The 21,129-nt window shown below is 41.3% G+C and overlaps 1 protein-coding gene across 2 annotated transcripts in view; it reads left to right on the top strand.

Annotated features, from left to right (window-relative positions):
- ATPCL (ATP-citrate synthase) overlaps window positions 1–20,770 on the top strand; it is a 64,506-nt gene extending 43,736 nt beyond the window's left edge. For both annotated transcript variants that reach the window (XM_074107741.1, XM_074107740.1), the window contains exons 9-24: window positions 1,407–1,528; window positions 1,989–2,146; window positions 3,124–3,286; window positions 4,065–4,232; window positions 4,746–4,869; window positions 6,289–6,386; window positions 7,463–7,561; window positions 9,307–9,422; window positions 10,543–10,683; window positions 11,249–11,388; window positions 12,400–12,638; window positions 14,104–14,246; window positions 14,850–15,012; window positions 16,600–16,733; window positions 17,102–17,308; window positions 18,396–20,770. In XM_074107741.1, coding sequence (XP_073963842.1) covers window positions 1,407–1,528; window positions 1,989–2,146; window positions 3,124–3,286; window positions 4,065–4,232; window positions 4,746–4,869; window positions 6,289–6,386; window positions 7,463–7,561; window positions 9,307–9,422; window positions 10,543–10,683; window positions 11,249–11,388; window positions 12,400–12,638; window positions 14,104–14,246; window positions 14,850–15,012; window positions 16,600–16,733; window positions 17,102–17,308; window positions 18,396–18,558 — 2,378 coding nt within the window. In that variant the 3' untranslated portion in view covers window positions 18,559–20,770. The remainder of the gene's footprint in view (window positions 1–1,406; window positions 1,529–1,988; window positions 2,147–3,123; window positions 3,287–4,064; window positions 4,233–4,745; window positions 4,870–6,288; window positions 6,387–7,462; window positions 7,562–9,306; window positions 9,423–10,542; window positions 10,684–11,248; window positions 11,389–12,399; window positions 12,639–14,103; window positions 14,247–14,849; window positions 15,013–16,599; window positions 16,734–17,101; window positions 17,309–18,395) is intronic.
- Window positions 20,771–21,129: the final 359 nt, after the last annotated feature.

Here is a 21,129-nt window from a genome sequence, read left to right as displayed (position 1 = left end):
ATATTTATTACTATCATCTATATACTATAGTGTGAGTAAGTAGTTAGTATGTAAACGGTACAGGAAGTCATTTTTTTTCAAAACAAAAACTATGTACCATAAGTCCATAAATCTCTATCTAGCAATATCCAAATGTCATCTACTTGGGGATCGTTTTTAGGGTTCCGGAGCCAAAATGGCAAAAACGGAACCCTTATAGTTTCGCCATGTCTGTCTGTCTGTCTGTCCGTCCGCGGCTTTGCTCAGGGACTATCAGTGCTAGAAAGCTGTAATTTTGCACGAATATATATGTAAAGTATGCCGACAAAATAGTACATTATAAAAATTAATTAAATTAGACGTAATGTGGGAGTATTTTTTTTTCTCATCCAATCTTATAGTGTGGGGTATCATTGGATAGGTCTCTTAAAACCATTAGGGGGTTGCTAAGACGATTTTTCGATTCAGTTATTTGTTTGCAAAATATTCAACTTAAAGTGCAAATTTTAATTAAAATCGAGCGTCCCCCCCCCTCTAAAATATAAACCGGTGGGTGGAAAAATTTGAAAAAATCAGGATGGTAGTAAGTATATCAAACTTACAAGGAAAAATATAACGGTTAAGTTTTCTTGAGAATTATTAGTAATTTAAGAGTAAATAGCAGCCTAAGGTATAAAATATACCTAAACTTGGAATGTTCCGTACAAAATACGAAATCCTTAGAAAAAGATTACTTGATTTTTTCTTAATGGCTACGGAACCCTATTTCGGGCGTGTCCGACACGCTCTTGGCCGGTTTTACCTGTTAACATTTTTTTTTTGGAATCTTATTGTGATTTTTATTTCAATTCCAAATTTTTACTATACGGTCATTCCGTAAAACCTAAATTGAAAATACAAATTGAAATATAGATGCACAGAAAAACCAGAAAAATAAGACCAACACTGGGAATCGAACCCAGGTCCTCGGTATTCCGTACCGCGTGCTATACCGCTACACCATTGCTGGTCAACGGTACAGACACGAATTTTCCCTATGCACCTCATATCTCAGCTTGTTTGTTTCTTATTTAGCCACTTAAGCAGTGACGCTAGCGACATCTATACCGTAGCCCTCATCGAGAAACTTTCGGCACTCCATCATTCCGGCATTCGGGTGAGCGGTTGGTTCCAATGGAGTGCCGAAAGTTTCTCGATGAGGGCTACGGTATAGATGTCGTTAGCTAAAAAGACTTCTTCCCTTTAATAAACTTCGTTTCGCGTCACCCGAGCTGACCGACGTCTTTTTCGCTCTTATTGCGTTGACGTAAACAGTTATTTGATGGGCTAAAGTTGATACCGCGTTCCCTTTACGACCTCGCAATGTGATACAAGTTGCGCCATTTCTCTTGCAAGTTTGAACTGGTCTTTACCCTTGTTTCCGGCAGGTGGCGCGGCCGAGCTCGCCAACTACGGCGAGTACTCGGGGGCGCCGACGGAGAGCCAGACCGCGGACTACGCCAAAACAATCTTCAGTCTCATGTGCAGGGAGAAACATCCCAACGGAAAGGTAACTTTATATACATGGACGTATGGTTGGAAATTCAAGATTTGATAGGTAGTGGAGATTTTTTAAGCTACCTTTGCATTTAACAGAATTATTAACTTTTGGTATGCCGTGGGCGGATCCGTCACAAGACAGTCCGATGCTTTTATATGCGAGTGTGACGCCAGTGAAAGGGACGCATAACGGTCTCATTTGGCATACCAAAGGGACACAGAAAGAAATAGTAGCATGTGACGTCACACGTAACTGTAAAGAGAAAAGAGTTTTAGAAAGAGATATAGAAGATAGGTCTACAAATATTAAAAAAACACCTTTTTTTTTCTTACTTAACTGGCTGTTTATCTATATTTTCACAATGTACTATTAAATAAGCTTTGTCCCCTGAAAAGAAACGAGTATTCTTATAATACCGCGTATACCCGACAAAGCGAAAAGGAAACTGTTCAATAATATACTATTGCAGGTCCTCATCATCGGCGGCGGCATTGCCAACTTCACGAACGTGGCCGACACGTTCAGAGGCATCATCACGGCCATCGACACATATAAAGACGCCCTCATACAGTACAACATCACTATCTTCGTGAGGCGCGGGGGACCCAACTACCAGGAGGGGCTTAGGTGAGGCAAAAAGAAAAGGTTTTTTTATTAGATTTAGGTTTTTTAGGGTCCCGTACCTCGAAAGGAAAAAACGGGACCCTTATAGGATCACTTTGTTGTCCGTCCGTCTGTCTAGAGCCTTTTTCTCGGGAACGCGTGGAGGTATCAAGCTGAAATTTATCAAATACTCAGGTCTACTGTCCCCTGTCCCTTGGAGCTGTGAAAAAATCAAACTTCTAAGCCAACGCAATCAAAAGATACAGCCGTTTTCGAAACTCGCAAGGGAATCAAAACCTACAGGGTACTTCCCGTGATCTTGAAATTTGGTACGAAGCAACGTCTTGTAGCACAGATAAAGGAAAAATTGGCGAAAACCGTAAATTTTTAGTTACATCATATAATAAAAATATTTATACGGAACCATCGGTGCGCGAGTCCGACTCGCACTTGGCCGGTTTTTTTTATTATGAGTGGGAGGCAAACGAGCATGCGGGACATCTGATGAGAAATGCACCGCCTATGAGCAACAAAAACTCGAGGACAGTTAAATGGTCTGTTGCCGGCCTTTAAAGAAATCTAGCTCTAGCGAACTAGCCCATCATCTAGGATATCATCGTCATCATCTCAGCCTATTTACGTCCCACAGCTGGGCTCAGGCCTCCCCTCAGAATGAGAGTTCTTGGGCCGTAGTTCCCACGCGGGCCCAGTGCGGATTGGGAACTTCACACATACCATTGAATTACTTCACGGGTGTGTGCAGGTTTCCTCCCGATGTTTTCCTTCAACGTAAAGCTCGTGGTAAATTTCAAATGTAATTTCGCACATTAATTTCGAAAAACTCAGAGGTGCGGGCCGGGATTTAAACCCACGAACCTCTGCTTGAGAGGCTGTAGGTCAAACCACTAGGCCCTTACGGATTTTTTGAAAAAAAAAAAAGGATATCATCGTATAAACAGAAAACATTCCTTTGTATTAAACGGGACACCCTATATTGGCAGGCAAATGCGCGAAGTGGGGCACCGTCTCCGCATCCCCCTGTACGTGTTCGGTCCCGAGGCCAACATGACGTCCATAGTCGGGCTGGCTCTGGGCCACGCGCCCATCCCGGCGGAGCACCAATTGGACTACGCGCCCAAACAGCTGCCGCGGCCGGCGCCCGCCGTGAGTACACTGGCACTCCCATAGCAATTTTGTAATTTAATTAGGATCCTACAGGGCCCTGTTTCTCAAAGCATATTAATGTAATAATATTAGTGTTTTGTCTCATAAATTGTATGAGACAATGAGACAAAACACTAATATTATTAGACTAATAAATCTAAGTCTGCTTTAATCACTCATTCTGCAATACATATAACGAACGGATCTTAGTACCAGAGTACGAAAATATCCGGTAGTCATAATAAATATCATAATCTCGGATGTTTATAATAAATATGTATAATTTTAAATTATATTAAATATCAAAATATCCAATGTTCTTAATAGATATCAAAACGTCCGATATTTATAATAAATATTAAAATATCCGCTGTTTATGATAAATATCATAATATCCGGTGTTTATAATGGGATCCTTTCGACTGCCATAATCTTATAAGTCATAATGTAATGTTTGTCATTATTATTGTGAGTCATAATTTTTTCTCTTGCTGAAACCGTACATTTTTCATAATTTTTTAAATGGTCATCCTGTAGAACTCTATAGGTTAGGTTAGGCTTGTTTTATAACAAATCTGAAAAGTAAATGGTTTCAGAGAAAAAAAGAGTTATGTCAAACATTACATTATGACTAACAATTTTCTACCACTCGATATAGACCCGTTTATAATAAATATCAAAATATCAGATATTCATCTAGGCGAGCATAAATAGTCATTTCATGTCGCCTAGGTCCAGCATAAATACGAAGTTTACGTGATAACATTTTGTTCCACAGCCCAAACCCAAGATCGAGCTACCGGAGCTGACCCCGAAACTGCTCGAGCTGGTGTGCTCTCAGTCGCCCACGCGCAGGGACCTTGGCCAGCCGCTGGCCACCGCCAAGCCGCTCTTCAGCGACCGCACTAAGGCCATCATCTGGGGCATGCAGAACCGCGCCATACAGGTATAGCCCCGGACAGGTCTAACTCCATACAGGGACAGCTACAGGAGCTGACCCGAACAAAATATTTTTGACGAAAAAGTAAATAATCAGGTAGTTTATATCAATGAACTAAGCCGTCAGTTTACGGAAAAAAAAACACGGTGTATTGACACAAAAAATTGGTGCATTCGTTATGATTGATTTTACAGGTGGTAGGACCCTGTGTAAGGTCCGCCCGGATTGCTACCACCATCTTGCTCGCTAATCCTGCCGTGATACAAGTGCTTGCACTGTTGTGTTTCGGCGTGGAGAGTAAGACAGCCGGTGAAATAACTGGCACGTGAGGTATCCCATCTTAGGCCTCTAGGTTGGCAACGCGTCTGCAATAGTGTAGTGTTGCAGATGTTTATGGGCGGTGGTGATCTCTTACCATCAGGAGACCCACTTGCGCGTTTGCCATCCAGTCGAATAAAAAAAAAATGCCCTTAAACTTTTATTCCTGTGAAGTTTACTTACACGACATGTTATATTCAGGGCATGCTGGACTTCGACTACATATGCCGCCGCGCGGAGCCGTCTGTGGTGGCCATCGTGTACCCTTTCACAGCGGATCACAAACAGAAGTACTACTTCGGCAACAAAGAAGTCTTCATCCCTGGTGCGTACACTTACTCCCTGCTTCACCATCCATTGATTAATTTGCATTTAACGGATAAATGTGACGGCGGTTTGTTTTGTTCTAATAGACGGAGACGGCATCACATTTATCCGTCAGTTAAAATTAATCAATGGGTGGTGAAACAGCCCCATAAACTACAGTCCGTTCGCGCTAAGAATACTGTGAATCATCAAAGTCCGCCGGCCTAGCCACGCCCAATAACCAATCAAATCGTTCCTAATTGTTAGAAAGTCAAGTTCACAGTGACCAGACCAGTTCAGCCTACGAATAAATAACAAGTCAGGAAGCGTAACTCAGAACAAATTCCACACAAAAAGTATCCATACATTAAGGGGCTCCTATGCGGGCCATATTTTCACTGCAATATGTGGCCGGCAACTATTGGTGTCCCTGTCTAACATGAGAGTAAGAGAGGGACACCAATAGTTGCCGGCCACAAATTGCAGTGAAAATATGGCCCGTCTAGGAGCCCCTTACGACCAAAACGACTTATGATTCAAATTTGAATCATTTTCGAGGTTGTTGATTGGTTAAAAGTGGATTGGTTTGCGCGCGTGATGCAATGTCAGATAACGCGCAGAACACGGTTTTTAAGCCCCGCCTACTAGAACATGCAAGACCATTTTTCTAACGCAATGAGGGCTATCGTTTTTTGTCTCGCTAGATGGCGCACTGTTGCGTGAGGTTTTTAAGTGTGGCTTTCAGAGTCTGTTATTACGGGCGTTAAAACAAAGTTTAGATTAAAATCATATTTAAAACACCTTAAAACCGTACCATAAAAATATCCAGCAACCGCAGTGTTGGTTAGTCCCGTTTTGTTCGAAAAAAAAGGGAGGACAAAAGTTTCCAAAAGACAAAAATGTCTCAAAACACAGACATTCATTGCCCCGTAACGCATAATTGCCATAATTAATTTCAGATATTGCAAAATATTCACAAAAAATTTCTAATTATAAATAAACCCGCGTAGCTCACCCAAAAACTATGAGATTTGACATTTCGGAGACCTCACGCTACACTAGCGCCTCTAGCGGCGAATTCATTCGCGATAGCCCTCATTACAATTGAGGACTTATTATTTATTCGTAGAGTTGATTGAACGCATGTATACTCTCGAACGCAACGGTTGTGTCTTGTCATTTATTGGCTAACTGAATTAAATTACACTGATTACTCTCTGCATTCTTAATTGCATTCGAATGTTAACCGGTTCGATTTCTGGTTGTGGGAAGAGTATTTTTAAAAATCTTTGAATGCAGTTTTGTTTCTTATCAAAAATAAAGGTATGTTTCGTTTGACTAAAATTTGCTATCGCCATTATTTAGAGTACTTTCCCTCCAGGCATTTGAGAATTTCGAAAGATTTGTAGAAGATAATCTAATGTATGTGTGTGAACAGTGTTTTCCGACATGGACGTCGCGATGCGCAAACACCAGGAGGCGACAGTGCTGGTCAACTTCGCGTCGCTGCGGTCCGCGTACGACAGCTCTATGCAGGTATATGCTTTACTTTGCCCAAGGCCAGTCTGACCAAACCAGGCCCGCGGGCCACAAAATGCATTTGTAACTTTAAACTTGAAACCCCCTCGTATGCCTATCAAATATAATGAAAATTGCAGACGAAATCACTGGCAAAACTTTCATTTTTGATACAAGCTTTTTGCTGCCTGTACTTTTTGTTGACTGTACTTGCATTGTTACCCAAACTACATTTGCGTATCAAATTTCAAGTCGATGCCATTAACCGTTGAAGAGTTCCGTTCTGCGGAGACTATCTTGGGCGGACTACCAAGATGTCACTACCAGATTATTGTATTGTCACGCAATTTACACAAGTATTCCAAATTTCAAGACAATCCGACCACTGGAAGTTGGTCGAATTTAACTTGCAAGGTTTGATTACAGACAGACAACGGGACAGATGAAACTAAATATAGGTAGAGTCATTCACGATGACGCGTGCCGTGGTTCTTATTACAATGTCATTAATGGCTGATTTTGACAAAATCACGCGTCTTCGTGCATGGCACTAGGTATAAAAGCTTGTAAAAACCGATCTTTTGTTTCGAGTTCTGAACGACATTAAGTGTACTTTAATAGTAGATTGTACAACAACAAGAGCATAAAATGGGCCATTTTACCCAAGACGTTCATATAGCCACCCGAGCCGGTACGGAGAGGGTGGATAGACACGTCGAGGGGAAAATGGGTTTAATGCTCGAGTTTTACACTCTGCTTTTCGCTTAGATTGCGAGGAAATGAAATAGCAACAATGGAAACAATTATTCACTATAATATGTACCTTTTATTTTTTATGCATTATTATATAATTCATTTTTTTTAATTTTACTGATTTATCTTGATTGATTTTTAGTTTTATATAAATTAAAAATTATTAAAAAATATATGTAGAAACTTTTTTGTTTGTGGCTGAACACGCCTGATTACCTAGGCCTTAGACGAAGATTTTATTTTATGTACTAGAACATAAAAAGTCATTTTATGTCGCCTAGTTACAGCATAAACACGAACTTTACGAGCATGAGAAGTGAAAATATATATTTTGTGTACAGGCGATGCAGCATCCACAGATCAACACAATAGTCATCATCGCCGAGGGCATCCCCGAAAACATGACGAGGAAGATCATCAAGCTCGCCGATTCGCGCGGGGTGAGTCACATGCTCGATAATACGACTCTAACAAGAAAGACAATCTATAATATAAAAGTGAACCGCCAGAACGGGACAAAAAAACGAGACAGGCAGGATGGCGCTCGACAGCGCCATTTTGTTGACACATTTCTCCCAAACAACGCATTATTTCTATGGAATTTTGAAGCAATTGGATTCTTTGACCTTGGGAATCGCGAAAAAGAGAAAAAATTGGGTGTGTACATTTTGTATATTAAGCAAAATGAAATCACAAATTCGAATATCGAGCCAAAAACGAGCGATCTATTATCTATGCCATAGTTGCCATTCAGGGAAAAAGAAATCTATTCATTATTGCAGTCTGTAAAGCTCTTTACCCATTCATTGCCGCGCGCCAGATTACGCTGGGCTTAGAGTCGTGAAATTTGGTATGTAGATAGCTGGATGTCTGAATTAACACATAGGCTACTTTTATTCCAATATTCCCACGGGATAGTTGTTCATAACACAACACCTCAATGAAGATTACGATATAAATTTTGGGATTTCCCACAGGAATTTTGTAAAATTCCGGAATTTTAATTGTAACTACCAGATCGAATAGTTTACGCGTGCGAAGCCGCGTGCAAATGCTAGTTTATTTTAAAATTGAAATCCAGGTTAATTACAGATTAGATTCGGTTTACTAATGTTTCGGTGAATAACGTGGCAACCTGTTTCATTTCCCAACTGTTTAATATTTCTGAAACTGTAAATATTTCAGGATTTTTATAAAACTAACCTAACCTAACCTAAAGGGTTCTTTCTACACGATGGCCCTGAAAAAAAAACCTGAAATATTTACAGTTTTAGAGTTTTCCAAATGAAAAGTTGCGAAATGAAACACGATTAGATTCATTTATGACTTTACAGTCAGTCAGGGATTTTTACAAATGGATATTTAGTTGCTTTTAAAAAAAAATAGTACCTAGCCGTAAAAAATATTGTATGCAAAGTTGTAAAAGTAGGTAAAAAAAAACTCGTTGCGCCTTTTTACGATGTTGGCCACGCTCATATCGTAACTTACATCACTCGCTTTTTTGACCTCTGTAATACAACTATTGCATATAATACTATTGTATTTAGGTAGAAACACACTATTGAAACGCGACGCCAGGCCACCCGAGGCGTATCAGTACCAATAAATAAATATTTACCATGGCCAGGTGCTGATATAAGACACGCCACGTGACGACACGTTTTACCACGCGAAAAATTAATCTATCTAGATCGGCGGCGTTTTGTCGGGAGAGGGGGAACACACTCAGTGTGTTTCTACTTAACACCCGACGCCACGCGTCGAGGTATGCCATCCGAGGCGTGTCAGTAAGTGTGTTTCTGCTGTTGTCGCATCGCGTGGCGTGTCATATATGTGCACGGTACGCATCGGGTGTCGATACGTCAAGTGACGTCGCGCGTCAGTCAAAGTCAAAATCAAAATATCTTTATTCAATTTAGGCTCACTTATGAAGTCAAAAAAAATCTACCACCGGTTCGGAAAAACCGCTGTTGACAAGAATCCGGCAAGAAACTCAATGAGGCATATTTTTTTAAACAGATTTACAATATTATTAAATGATATCTATACATCACAAGTATTTTTCATCACACTTGCTCGTAAACAGTGTCGTAACATGCAGGCTATTTTGGTTGCCCTTATTACACAACTTTATTTTTAACACAGCGTCGCCTTTAACAGTCGTGTAATCGTGTTGGTTGTTCAGGTGAACATCATCGGTCCGGCCACGGTGGGCGGCATCAAGCCGGGCTGCTTCAAGATCGGCAACACGGCCGGCATGATCGATAACATCATCGACAGCAAGCTCTACCGCGCCGGCAGGTACGCTGCGTCCATGCGTGACATATGGCTTCATACAAAAATGGACCCTGTCATAAAAATCAATCTGCTTTTATTAGCAAACTTCTTCAGATTTTATTTGATTTGCCGTTCTTTGTTGTTGGGTTAAAACTTGCAAGGGGCCATCCATAAAGAAGACACACCAACTTTGACTAATTTTAGTCGCTCGTCTTGCTGTGAAAATCGCAATAATTTTGTTCCTATGCCACAAACTGCCTGACTCCCCGCTTCCCCCAAAATGTATGTATGTAAACTCTTTATTGTACAAAATAAGTAAACAAACACATGACAAACAATGAAATATATGTACAAAGGCGAACTTATCCCTTTAAGGGATACTACTACCAGTCAACCTTTGAGTGGATGAGAGGAGCATTCAGAAAAAAATAAAAAAAATGTTGACGTAATTCATTTATCACCCCCAAGTTCATTATGATTATGACCCACTTTCAGTGGTCGGATTGACTTGAAATTTGGTATACATTATGTGAAGGATCCTCGGAAAGAACGTGTCTAGTCACCTAAGCAACTTTTCGAGTTATAGCGGTTTAAAAGTTAGTCATCACGAACAATTACTATGGTTACCATTTATTTAAAAGATAAAAAAAATAGATTTTATATTGTTTTCAGATTATTTAATTCAGTGGTAAGTCATAGTACTTTGTGAGCTCTACATTTTGAGATTAAAATCTCAATTTTGAAAAAAGGTGACTAGGCATCTTCTTTCCGTGGACCCTTCATGTAAGTTAGATGACAGTTAGCAAAAAAAAAAACTTGTATTAAAAATGTAATTTTTAACAGCCGTGGACACGTGGTGTTTAACAGAAAGTCATGTTGGCCTAGTGGTTAGAGCTATGGCCTCTCGCAGAGGATAGTGGGTTCAAACCCCGGCTAACACCTGAGTTTTTTTTAATTCATGTGCCAAATTATATTACTGTGTGAAGTTCCCAATCAGCTCTGGGCCCACGTAAGAACTACGGCCCAAGCCCTTTCATACTGAGAGGAGGCCTGTGCCCAGCAGTGCAGCTGATGATGATTATATTTTTAACAGAAACTTAATTTATTTCGTGTGTATTTTTATTAAATAAATTTTTTTTTGCAGCGTTGCGTACGTGTCCCGTTCGGGAGGTATGAGCAACGAACTGAACAACATAATCTCGAAGGACGCGGACGGCGTGTGCGAGGGCGTGGCCATCGGCGGCGACCGCTACCCCGGGACCACCTTCATCGACCACCTCACGAGGTAACTATCACATTGAAACGACCTTTATCGACCACCTCATGAGATAATCACCATATTTACCACCTCATGAAGTAACCACCACGTTGACCACCTCATGAGGTAACCACCATATTGAACACCTCATAAAGTAACCACCTTTGTCGACCACTTCATGAGGTTACTATTACATTGATCATATCTCATGAGGTAACCACCACATAGAACACATTATATTCTATTGTTAAACTCTTTATTGTACATAAAAACACGTGAAAATAACAGAACACAGGACACATACACATGACCCATCATCAGGTGACCACTTTCCTCGACCACCTCATGAAGTAACCACCACGTTGACCATCTCATCAGATAACTACTTGACCATCTTATAAGATAACCACCTTTAACTACCACCTTATGGACCATCTTATGCGATAAGATAACCGTCATTGACCACCTCATGACATAACCACCTCGACGTGTCTATCCACCCTCGCCGCACCGGCTCGGGTGGCTATATGAACGCCTCGGGTAAAATGGCTCGTTTTATGCTCTTGTTGTACAATCTACTATTGTTGGCCAGGTTTGAAGCGGACCCTAACGTGAAGATGCTGGTGCTGTTGGGCGAGGTGGGCGGCGTGGAAGAGTACCACGTGTGCCGCGCCATCCGCGACGGGCGCATCAAGAAGCCCGTCGTCGCCTGGTGCATCGGCACCTGTTCCGGTCAGTATACACACGCGCACACTACAACTATAGCCATTTTATATTCGACCTCTTAGGGCGATTGTGCACTACAAGGAATTTTGCTTTCCGGCAGTCCGTTTTTTTACGGTCCGATGTGGACTGGAACGGAAAAAAGTTTTTGTTAAAAATTTCATTTTTAATAAAAGCTTTTTGGTGACTGTACTTTTTGTTAACTGTACTTGCATTGTCACCCAAACTACATTTGCAATACCAAATTTCAAGTCGATGCTATTAATCGTTGAAGAGTTCCATCCTGCGAAGACGATCCTGGCCGGACTACCAGAATGTCACTACCAGATTATTGTATTGTCACGCAATTTACATAAGTATGCCAAATTTCAAGACAATCCGACTACTAGAAGTGGGTCAAATTTAACTTCTAAGATTTGACCCGCACATTGCACCTTGTGCAAGGTCCGCCCGGATTGCTACCACCATCTTGCTCGCTAATCCTGCCGTGAAACAGCAGTGCTTACACTGTTGTGTTTCGGCGTGGAGAGTAAAACGCCGGTGAAATTGCTGGCACGTGAGGTGTCCCATCTTAGCCTCTAGGTTGGCAACGCATCTGCAGTCCCCCTGCCTGGTGATGCAGGTGTCTATGGGCGGTGGTGATCTCTTACCATCAGGAGACCCTCTTGCTCGTTTGCCATACAGTCGAATAAAATTAAAAATCATACATAGATACAGATACATTGCAAGTTAAATAAAAGCTTTGCCCGGAATGAGGCAAAGTAAAAAGTCGGACGGTAAAATTACGTATAGTATACAAACTAGCATCTAAAATGACGTGCCATATCCGATATAAAACATACAAGTTTGTGCACTCTACCTACGTAATTTTACCGTCCGACATACTTTTCCCCATTCCGGGCCGTTTTTTTTTTCGGTCCGAGATGACAGCAATGAAAAACGGAACCGGACCGTGAAAAATGAAACAACACAAAAAAAGCCTTGCTACCAGCCTCTAACATCACTCTCACCTCCCAACAGACATGTTCACCTCGGAAGTCCAATTCGGGCACGCGGGCTCTCTCGCCGGCTCGGCTTTAGAGAAAGCGTTCGCGAAGAACTCGGCGCTTCGCTCCTTCGGCGTGACGGTCCCTGACAGCTTTGACAGCCTCGGCGCTGCTGTCAAGAAGGTTTATCAGAAGCTGGTTGGGGAGGGCAAGATTATTGTTAAGGAGGAGGTTGAGCCGCCGAAAGTGCCTATGGATTATGACTGGGCCAGGGTGAGTGAGCTTTAGTATTGTTTATCTCTTATCCTATTCAATGCCGAGTGCCAGATTACGTACTATTCCGCGATGCCGACGCATTAATAAACAGACGCTCATCGGCGTCCGCGGCTTCCAGATAAGGGGTGTAGAGGTTATAGCACGCAGCACAGAATGATGAGGACCTGGGTTCGATTCCCAGCTCTGGTCTCTGTTTCTGGTTTTTCTGTGCATCCATGTTTCAGTTTGTATTTGCGATATGGTTTCACGGGATACCCGTAAAAGTAACAAATTCGGAGTTGAAATAAAAAATACAAAGACTCCAAAAAAATCAATCATAATTTGATTGCTTAGTAGCGACATCTCTTGTCTGGGTGCGCGGTTAGTTCCGAAAGAATGTGACGTCTGTCGACGCAACATAGATGTCGCTAGTGCTGCTGCTTAAGTAGCATAGTAGAAATAAGCAACCTGAGATGTGTATGCATAGGAAAAATTCGTGTCTAGATTCCTGTCCAGCAGTGGTGTAGGGGTTATAGCACGCAGCATGGAATGCTGTGGACCTGGGTTCGATTCCCAGTGCTGGTCTCTTTCTGGTTTTTCTGTGCATCCATGTCTCAGTTTGTATTTACGATATGGTTTCACGGGATACCCGTAAAAGTAACAAATTTGGAGTTGAAATAAAAAATACAAAAGACTCCAAAAAATCAATCATAATTCCAGATAAAGCTCAAAGGCACTGAATGGGTTAACATTACAGTAGACACTGCAGCAAATAATATGTAATAGGTGTTGATGCAAAAATGAAGGCATTTTTAGCCTCGTGCGACCCAATGTGCATTAGAATGTACACAATAAGTTCAAGGGAATTATGAACCTATGGCAATGTTGTTCTTGTTTCTCTATTGTTTTACACCACGTCAGTTCCACTTTATTCCCGAAACAATAAGATTGTAATTGCTTTGACAATTGAAAAAAAATTGAATGGTGAGCCCCAGGATGTTATAACCTAACCAATTTAAACTTTAATATCTCGAAGACGGCTGAACCGATTTTAATGAAACATAGCTAAAAACCATCGCAAGAAAATTGGTTCTCACGTAAAAAAACACATCGGAAGCGGTCCATCTATTAAAAAACTTGTTTATTTCTATAAAACGATAACGATGTAAAACTTATAACGCTCTTCTTACGTTGGGGATTAAAAACTAGTATAGGTAGTGCCACCAGAGTTGAGGTCACGCACACAAGAACATGTCGTGTACCTAATGACAGGAGGATTTTGACATTTACTCATTCATTTCATTCATTCTGCTTTTCAATCAGCAATTTGCAATCAGTTATTTTTGTAGCTGTGTGTGTAATCATTCACTTCAACACTCGTCGCACTACCTATACAGTCATAGTCATGTAGTTTATTGCAATTATGTGGTATGAAAGGGCTTAATTACTAATGTCTTAATATAATTGTGTACTTTCATTGCAGAAACTGGGCATCATCCGCAAACCGGCTGCTTTCATCAGCACCATCTGCGACGAGCGCGGCCAGGAGCTGACCTACTGCGGGGTGCCCATCAGCCAGGTCCTGGAGAAGCAGCTCGGCGTCGGCGGCACCATCAGCCTGCTGTGGTGAGTGCACAGACGAACATCTACCATACAGCCGTTTACTAGTATCAAACGCTCGCCCAAGCCCTCTCATTTTAAGAGCGAGGCCTGTGCCCAACAGTGGGACGTATGTGTGTTTCATACCAATGGAACACTTGCTGCCTATGGTGCCATAAGCTGGTGCTGATGTGGTGAGTGCACAGACGGACATGCGTCAAATATATGGCTGGAGACAGCCATTTACTAGTATCAAACAGTCGCCCAAGCCCTCTCGTTTTAAGAGGAGGCCTGTGCCCAGCAGTGGGACGTATACAGGCTGGGATGAAACACTCGCTTAATGTGGTGTCATAAGTCTGATGTGGCGAGTGCACAGACAAATCGACGTCGACTTGGTACAATGAAGGTTTCACAGAGGCGAAATATCGCTAGATGGCGTTAGTGTCGTGAGGTCCTCGTGATGAGCCAATCGCAAGCAAACGTCAAACGGACCTCTCGCGGTACTAACGCCGCGGCCACATTTAATCGCTCGACTCTCGTTTCCAATGTCAAATGTGGTCACGTGACATATAGCGTTAAAGCTGAAAATGTTGAGCGCATACTAGATGTTAATGATCGTCTGTGCGTCAGGTTCCAGCGGGAGCTGCCGGACTGGGCGTGCAAATTCTTCGAGCTGGTGCTGATAGTGACGGCGGACCACGGGCCGGCCGTGTCCGGCGCGCACAACACCATGGTCACCGCGCGCGCCGGGAAGGACCTCATCTCGTCGGTCGTGAGCGGCCTGCTGACCATTGTGAGTGCATCCCTATAGTCTGACGATACTATAGTTGCGCGGGCGCGGGACCCAAGAAGAACCACACTTTCTCAAACATGACATGAAATATTGACGTTGTGTTACAAATAATAGGCCGAGAAGCGATACTGCGTGCGCGCGGTCACTCTAGCGGCCTGCAAAGAGATTTCATACAAGTTTGCAGGCCGCTGGCCGGCAATGCGACCGTCTTTTGTTTCAACGCGCGCTCTGCGACACGGCGCACGCCCACACCCAACAACACCGACCGCAGCCGCCCGCCGCCAGCAGCCACACAACAGGGCGACCAGACTAGCGTCCCGCCAGCTTGTTTTTTTTTTCTATTATTTTATTTCATGTCATGTTTGAGAAAAGCACTATATAAGCCTCGGCCGGAACGTGGGGTTGCCGGCCTCGCATCCCTAATCTGCTTGGCCGGCAACCCCCTACTTCCCGGCCTCTACAGTAATGTACTATTCGTCAGTCGTCGGATGGTTGTTCACCATTGTAAGTCCACTCAACTGAATATCCTTAGTTATATGTAACGACGAGTCATTGTATCTTTCTCAAACGTGCGATGAAATGTTTATGGTGTGTTCCTTCAAAAGGCTGCAAAGTATACCGTTGCAGGCCTATTTACATGCCGAAATCCATACTTGGTGATTTTGACATACGTAAACTGGAATAAATAAATAAACACCCATATAGGTGCAGTCAGCAACAAAGATATGAAAACAGCCAAAGTGCAAAAAATATGTATACACGGCCTTAATGTTCAGGCAATAAAGTCCTGTATACATAGTTTTGGCAGTTTGGCTGTATTCATATCTCTGTTGCTGACTGTACATGGTAATTATAATTTTAAGTCCGGTACAATTTTAGTTGTCTTAGAAGTTTCTATTTATTTCAGTGCATGTTTGAGAAAAGCACTATACAAGCCTCGGCGTGATAGAACTTGTCAGCCTCGTATACCTATTTGGCTCGCGCCTGCCTTTTTTTCCCGGCCTCTGCAGTAATGTATTTTTCATCTCTCCTGTTCGGAAAGTTTAATTTTCATGGATAGATAGCCGGGTGGAAAATTGCGTTTTCATCTGTAGAATGGAAAGTATATAACAAAAAAAAAACGATTAGCCATGGAGTCTACGATAATTGGGTTACGTCAATGACACTTTTTTTCAAGTTTCGGCATGGCCAAGCCCAAGGAACACTGGAGGTTGAACGCCGAACATCCGTTTGAAACAAGAAATTTGATCTTTATTACGTCACGAATATATTCCATCTCTTTTTTAAGTTAGGTTAAGAAAGAGATGGAAGTCATTCGTGAAATGTGAAAAAAAAAAAAGGAATATATAAGTAAGTAATATAGGTCAAACTTCTTCGTTAGGCGTTCAACCTCCAGTTTTATATATAAGCTCCTTGGTCGTGACCAACTCGATTTTTTTTATAGTCGGCCCGGAAAGTGGCCAGGTCTTAAAGGTATTTTACTTTCCTCAAAGTCGAAATGAAAAGTAGTGTCTAACTCGGGTGAAATCACTTTCCACCCTTGGTTATCAATGTACTAATGTATTTGTAACGTGTTATTGTCGTTAGGGCGACCGTTTCGGCGGCGCGCTGGACCGCGCGGCGGCGGACTTCTGCGCGGCGTACGACCGCGGCCAGCACCCGCAGGAGTTCGTCAACGAGAAGCGCGCCAAGGGGGAGCTCATCATGGGCATCGGACACAGGTATGGGGTATGGGGTATGGACCAGCCGGAGCCTGTTAGCACGCGGCTAACTGAAACACTCAAGCGCTCGTTTGTTTCATGCGATAAACGCTGCGATAAACACTGCGTTAAGGCGCGGCCACGTGCAAGTCGCTCGACGCTCGTTTCCAGCGTCAAATCTTGTCACGTGACATATAGTGATAAAGCTGAAAATGTTGAGCTTTATCGCTGGAAAAACAAGTCTTCAATTTCGGCAAAAATAGTTTTTTTTTTCATTCAGTCCAATTTTCACTATTACTACTCAGGAGCAGTCCGACCAGTTTCGACCATTTCAAAAGATCATCTTCAATGACTATTTTTTTTTTTTAATTTTCCCACCCTCTTTACAGAGTAAAGTCCATCAACAACCCGGACTCGCGCGTGCGCGAGCTCAAAGCGTACGTGACGTCCCGCTGGCCCGCGTGGCCGGTCACAAGGTACGCGCTCGACGTGGAAGCTGTCACCACGCGCAAGAAGCCCAATCTGATCCTGAATGTGGATGGTATTGTGGCCGCTGCCATGGTGGATCTGTTCCGGCATACCAACTTGTTCACAGCGTGAGTATTGTTTTTTATATATGTAGAATTATGAGTATGGTCCTTGTATGGTCATTACTATGTGTGGTTTATTAAGGATTGGCATTATAGCACTTACGAAACGCCAGTGTTGCCATGCGTGGCGCGCTTGACAGAGCCTGAGATCTGGACGCGGGAAAAGCGATCGTCAATTGTCAGTTTGTAAAAGAAGTCTGGCCCGAGTCGACAGTCTCAGGAACTGTTACGCGTTTCTTTATTATTAACTAGGCTTTTTTTTTTCTTTATTGAGGAAAACAAACAGCAATACAATCATACATGAAGCTAGTATACATGCAGGTAAATCATGAGCCAGTAAAGTTTTCACTGATATGACTACACTTATTAGGAAAATATTATGCACAAAGTAAACAAAGTAAGTTAAACAACAAACGAAAGGAATGATGACAATATCTTTTCTTTCTTTTTTTTTAAGACAAACCTAATTCCTTGAAAACATGCAGAAAACAGTCACTAAACAACTACAAAGTGCTTCTTATTGCGGCCACATAACTATTATACTTTTGATGAAAAATATCAGTATGGTTATAATCACTATTATGTGTGGAACAAGCTCTTATGAGAAAGCGATTCCTTGCATAGTTACACCTACAAGACCTAACGGCAAAAGTATATTTGGAGCGAGTGCGCAGGCCAGAGCATTTAAGTGATATGTTACCTAGGAGTTATGGGGAATCAACAATATTATTGATAATTTTTCATTATGTTCCCTACGTTTTTGAAGAGGAATAATATCGTCGAGAGCAACATCCCTAAACCTATAACTCAGTCGTTTTATGAACTTGCGTTAGATGCTCCCTGTATTACAATGTGGTTTCTCTATATCTGTTTTATATCTTTTTGTTCTCTGTATGATTGTTAACGTGTTTTTTCTTCTTAACGTTTATTCCTTTGTTTTTATCAAAAACGTGTATAGAGCCATGTTATTTTGTTATGACGATTAAAGTTTCTATCTATTCTTCTATCTATCTATCTATACAACTGTCATGGCATGTTTGTGAATAATGTTTTTTTATCTATCTATTTACTTATTCTAACCGTATCATTCCAGCGAGGAAGGCAACAACTACATCCAAATGGGCACCATAAACGCCCTGTTCGTGCTGGGCCGCACCATCGGGCTGGTCGGCCATTACCTCGACCAGAAACGTATGAAGCAGCCTCTCTACCGCCACCCGTGGGACGACATCACTTACATGTCGCCGCTCAACTAAAGCACGCGTTTGTTGACTTGACACAGGTGTAGTGAATAATGATGCGCCATCGCATTGTGCCGGAAAAGTTCGCATGCAGCTTACCGAAGTTTAAGCTAATTGAGAAAGCAATATATACGAGCTTATGCGACAAAATACGATGGCTACATTGTTCAATAGATCTATAGCTGGGTAAGACTCCATCAGAGATGTGTACAAGTAAGTCAATCAACTTAAGTATATATTGTTCTGTCCCGTATCTCGGAAGAGCTGCTTAGTAGACTAAAACTGACATAGCTCCCTACTTTTAGTGGATTCGTACCCCATAAAATCATAGTTTTAATAAGTAACTCAGAAGCCATTACCGTGGCAGCAAGCTACAAAGTTGATTGACCCGTAAACATTATTTACTACATCTGTACGTAGCTACTCAGCTGGGCACATCTCTAATGGCACAACAGTTTTAAATAGGAGTGATGGAATACCGCTTCAAAATTAAAGTCAATTTTAAGTTGTAAATTACCAACCTAATATGACACTCACTGAAATGTCATTTATCATCTGTTAAAACATTGAACTTCGGCCAAAGCAAAGCGCTCTAGGGCAAAGTCATTGTTTTTGGTTCATTGATACGGACCTCAGCAAAGTAACGCCTGATTCAATCAATTGTTAAAACAGTAAATCCAAATACGGATTTCAGAGTTGTTGCTTTGTATTGTTTTAACGATGGATGCTTTTTTGACGAACTGTTTGTCTTACCCTACAAATATGCTGCTTTTGGTTAAGTAATGTCACAGAAGGAGCACTTGGGTTGCATCAATACCGTGTGCTGAGTTGTGCGGCGACACAACTCAACAGACAGTACTGACATCTGCCGCCTGTAGTTGGCACCTTCTTTGACAATTAACAGCGATTCTTAATTCAAAAATCATAAAATAAGATGCCATCTTATAAAATTGCACCGTTAGACATTGGATCATGCAATTTCATAAAATTACCTAGCAAATTACTTTTTTTTGCAATAATTTTTAATGCTTTTTTATTGCATTCATTGGTTTAAAAAGTAAATTGCTTGTCGTAGAAAAGGAACTGATCTAAGATTGCCTTAAAACTAAAAGCAGCATTTTTGGCGATTTCGAACTTAAATAGGAGCGTAAATGTAAACAATATAAATAAATAATTAGCTAAGTATTTATGGGGTTAGTATGTATAATTGTTTGCTCGGATTTGAGGACTGGTGTTGACGCGCGCTTCACCGCTGTGTTGAGTAGCTCTGTGCAAAATTCACACTTTTATATAAGCGATGTATCTGTAGCGATTTTCTATATTGTATTGTACTTTTATGGTCATTGGCCGGAATTACAACAACGAAAGAAGTCAATATTTCGCACTTTACAGATCAAGAGTATTTCGACTAAAAATAATCCACCATTTTAATTTAGTCCTTCCAGGTTTTTTTAAGTCTAAATAAAAGTGCGGTATTTTTTGATCTGAAATACTCTTAATCTAGAAGTTGTTTGTTTTGAAATGGATTGGTGTGATTGTAACACAGCTCTCTTCGTTTTTGTATGAAGCTACTCGATAGCGGTACAGGCAGCCAAGTTCATATTTTGACTGTGGGCAAACGGGGAATGTGTGGACGCATTCAGTGTGCCCTCTGAAAATAGGTATATTTTGATTGAGTCCCATCCGAAATTTAGTACCTTGCTTATTTATATGGAAGCTTAAATGAAATGGTAAAAAAAAAATGATGTGTGACGGCGAAAATGGGTATTAGATTAGAAGTCTGGGAATTAATGTCGTCGTTACATCAGGAAAATAATGCACATTTAATTTTAATTGTTATTTTAGCACTCGGAGCAGTCGGCTGGGTGAACAGCCTCGTCCATTCCATAATCAGATAATATTGTTGGAAATGAATTTTTATTTTTTATTTTTAAATAACTTATTGAGAAAAATGTTAACGTAAGTCACAATTTTCATGTTTTCTTAAAAAGAAAATGGTAGCTTGAGTGTTTGGGCGAGGAAATGATTGAAGTCAGCCATTTTGTTTTTGTCATCGAGTACCTTGAAGATCCCTGAGCGATCAAATTACTATGAGGAACTGTTGGTGATTTCAATGATTTTCTCGTGTAAGCAATGCAAGCATTTATTTTATAAGTACAACGCTTAGATCTGACGCTAAGTTAAAGTGTTTTGATGAAAAAAGTTTTGCAATAAACTATGACACGTATTTTTTTTCGTTTCTTTTTGTTCTGACTTACTGACTGACTTTTGAACAGGAAATACACAAATTACCACGTAATCAAAAATATTAAATAATTAAAACTTGAAGAATATTTAAGGAACCGTTGACGTGAACTTTACCTTTATGATTTAAAAACTCATTGGTGAAGTCATAGTAAAGGGCCATCGTTTAAATTATAAGTGCACCGACTCGCATTTGTTTCCACCATCAGCACCCAGTTGGTGCCACAGACATACAAAACACATTACATTACAAGTCTCATTTCTACAATGGGAATACAGTTGGTGCCACAGATATAGATTACACTAGATTACGTAAATGCATCTACTTCGCGTGTCCGAACC

Source organism: Choristoneura fumiferana, chromosome 26 (genome assembly GCF_025370935.1).
Source record: "Choristoneura fumiferana chromosome 26, NRCan_CFum_1, whole genome shotgun sequence".
Lineage (NCBI taxonomy): Eukaryota > Metazoa > Arthropoda > Insecta > Lepidoptera > Tortricidae > Choristoneura > Choristoneura fumiferana.
This window is presented reverse-complemented; position numbering and strand designations above follow the sequence as displayed.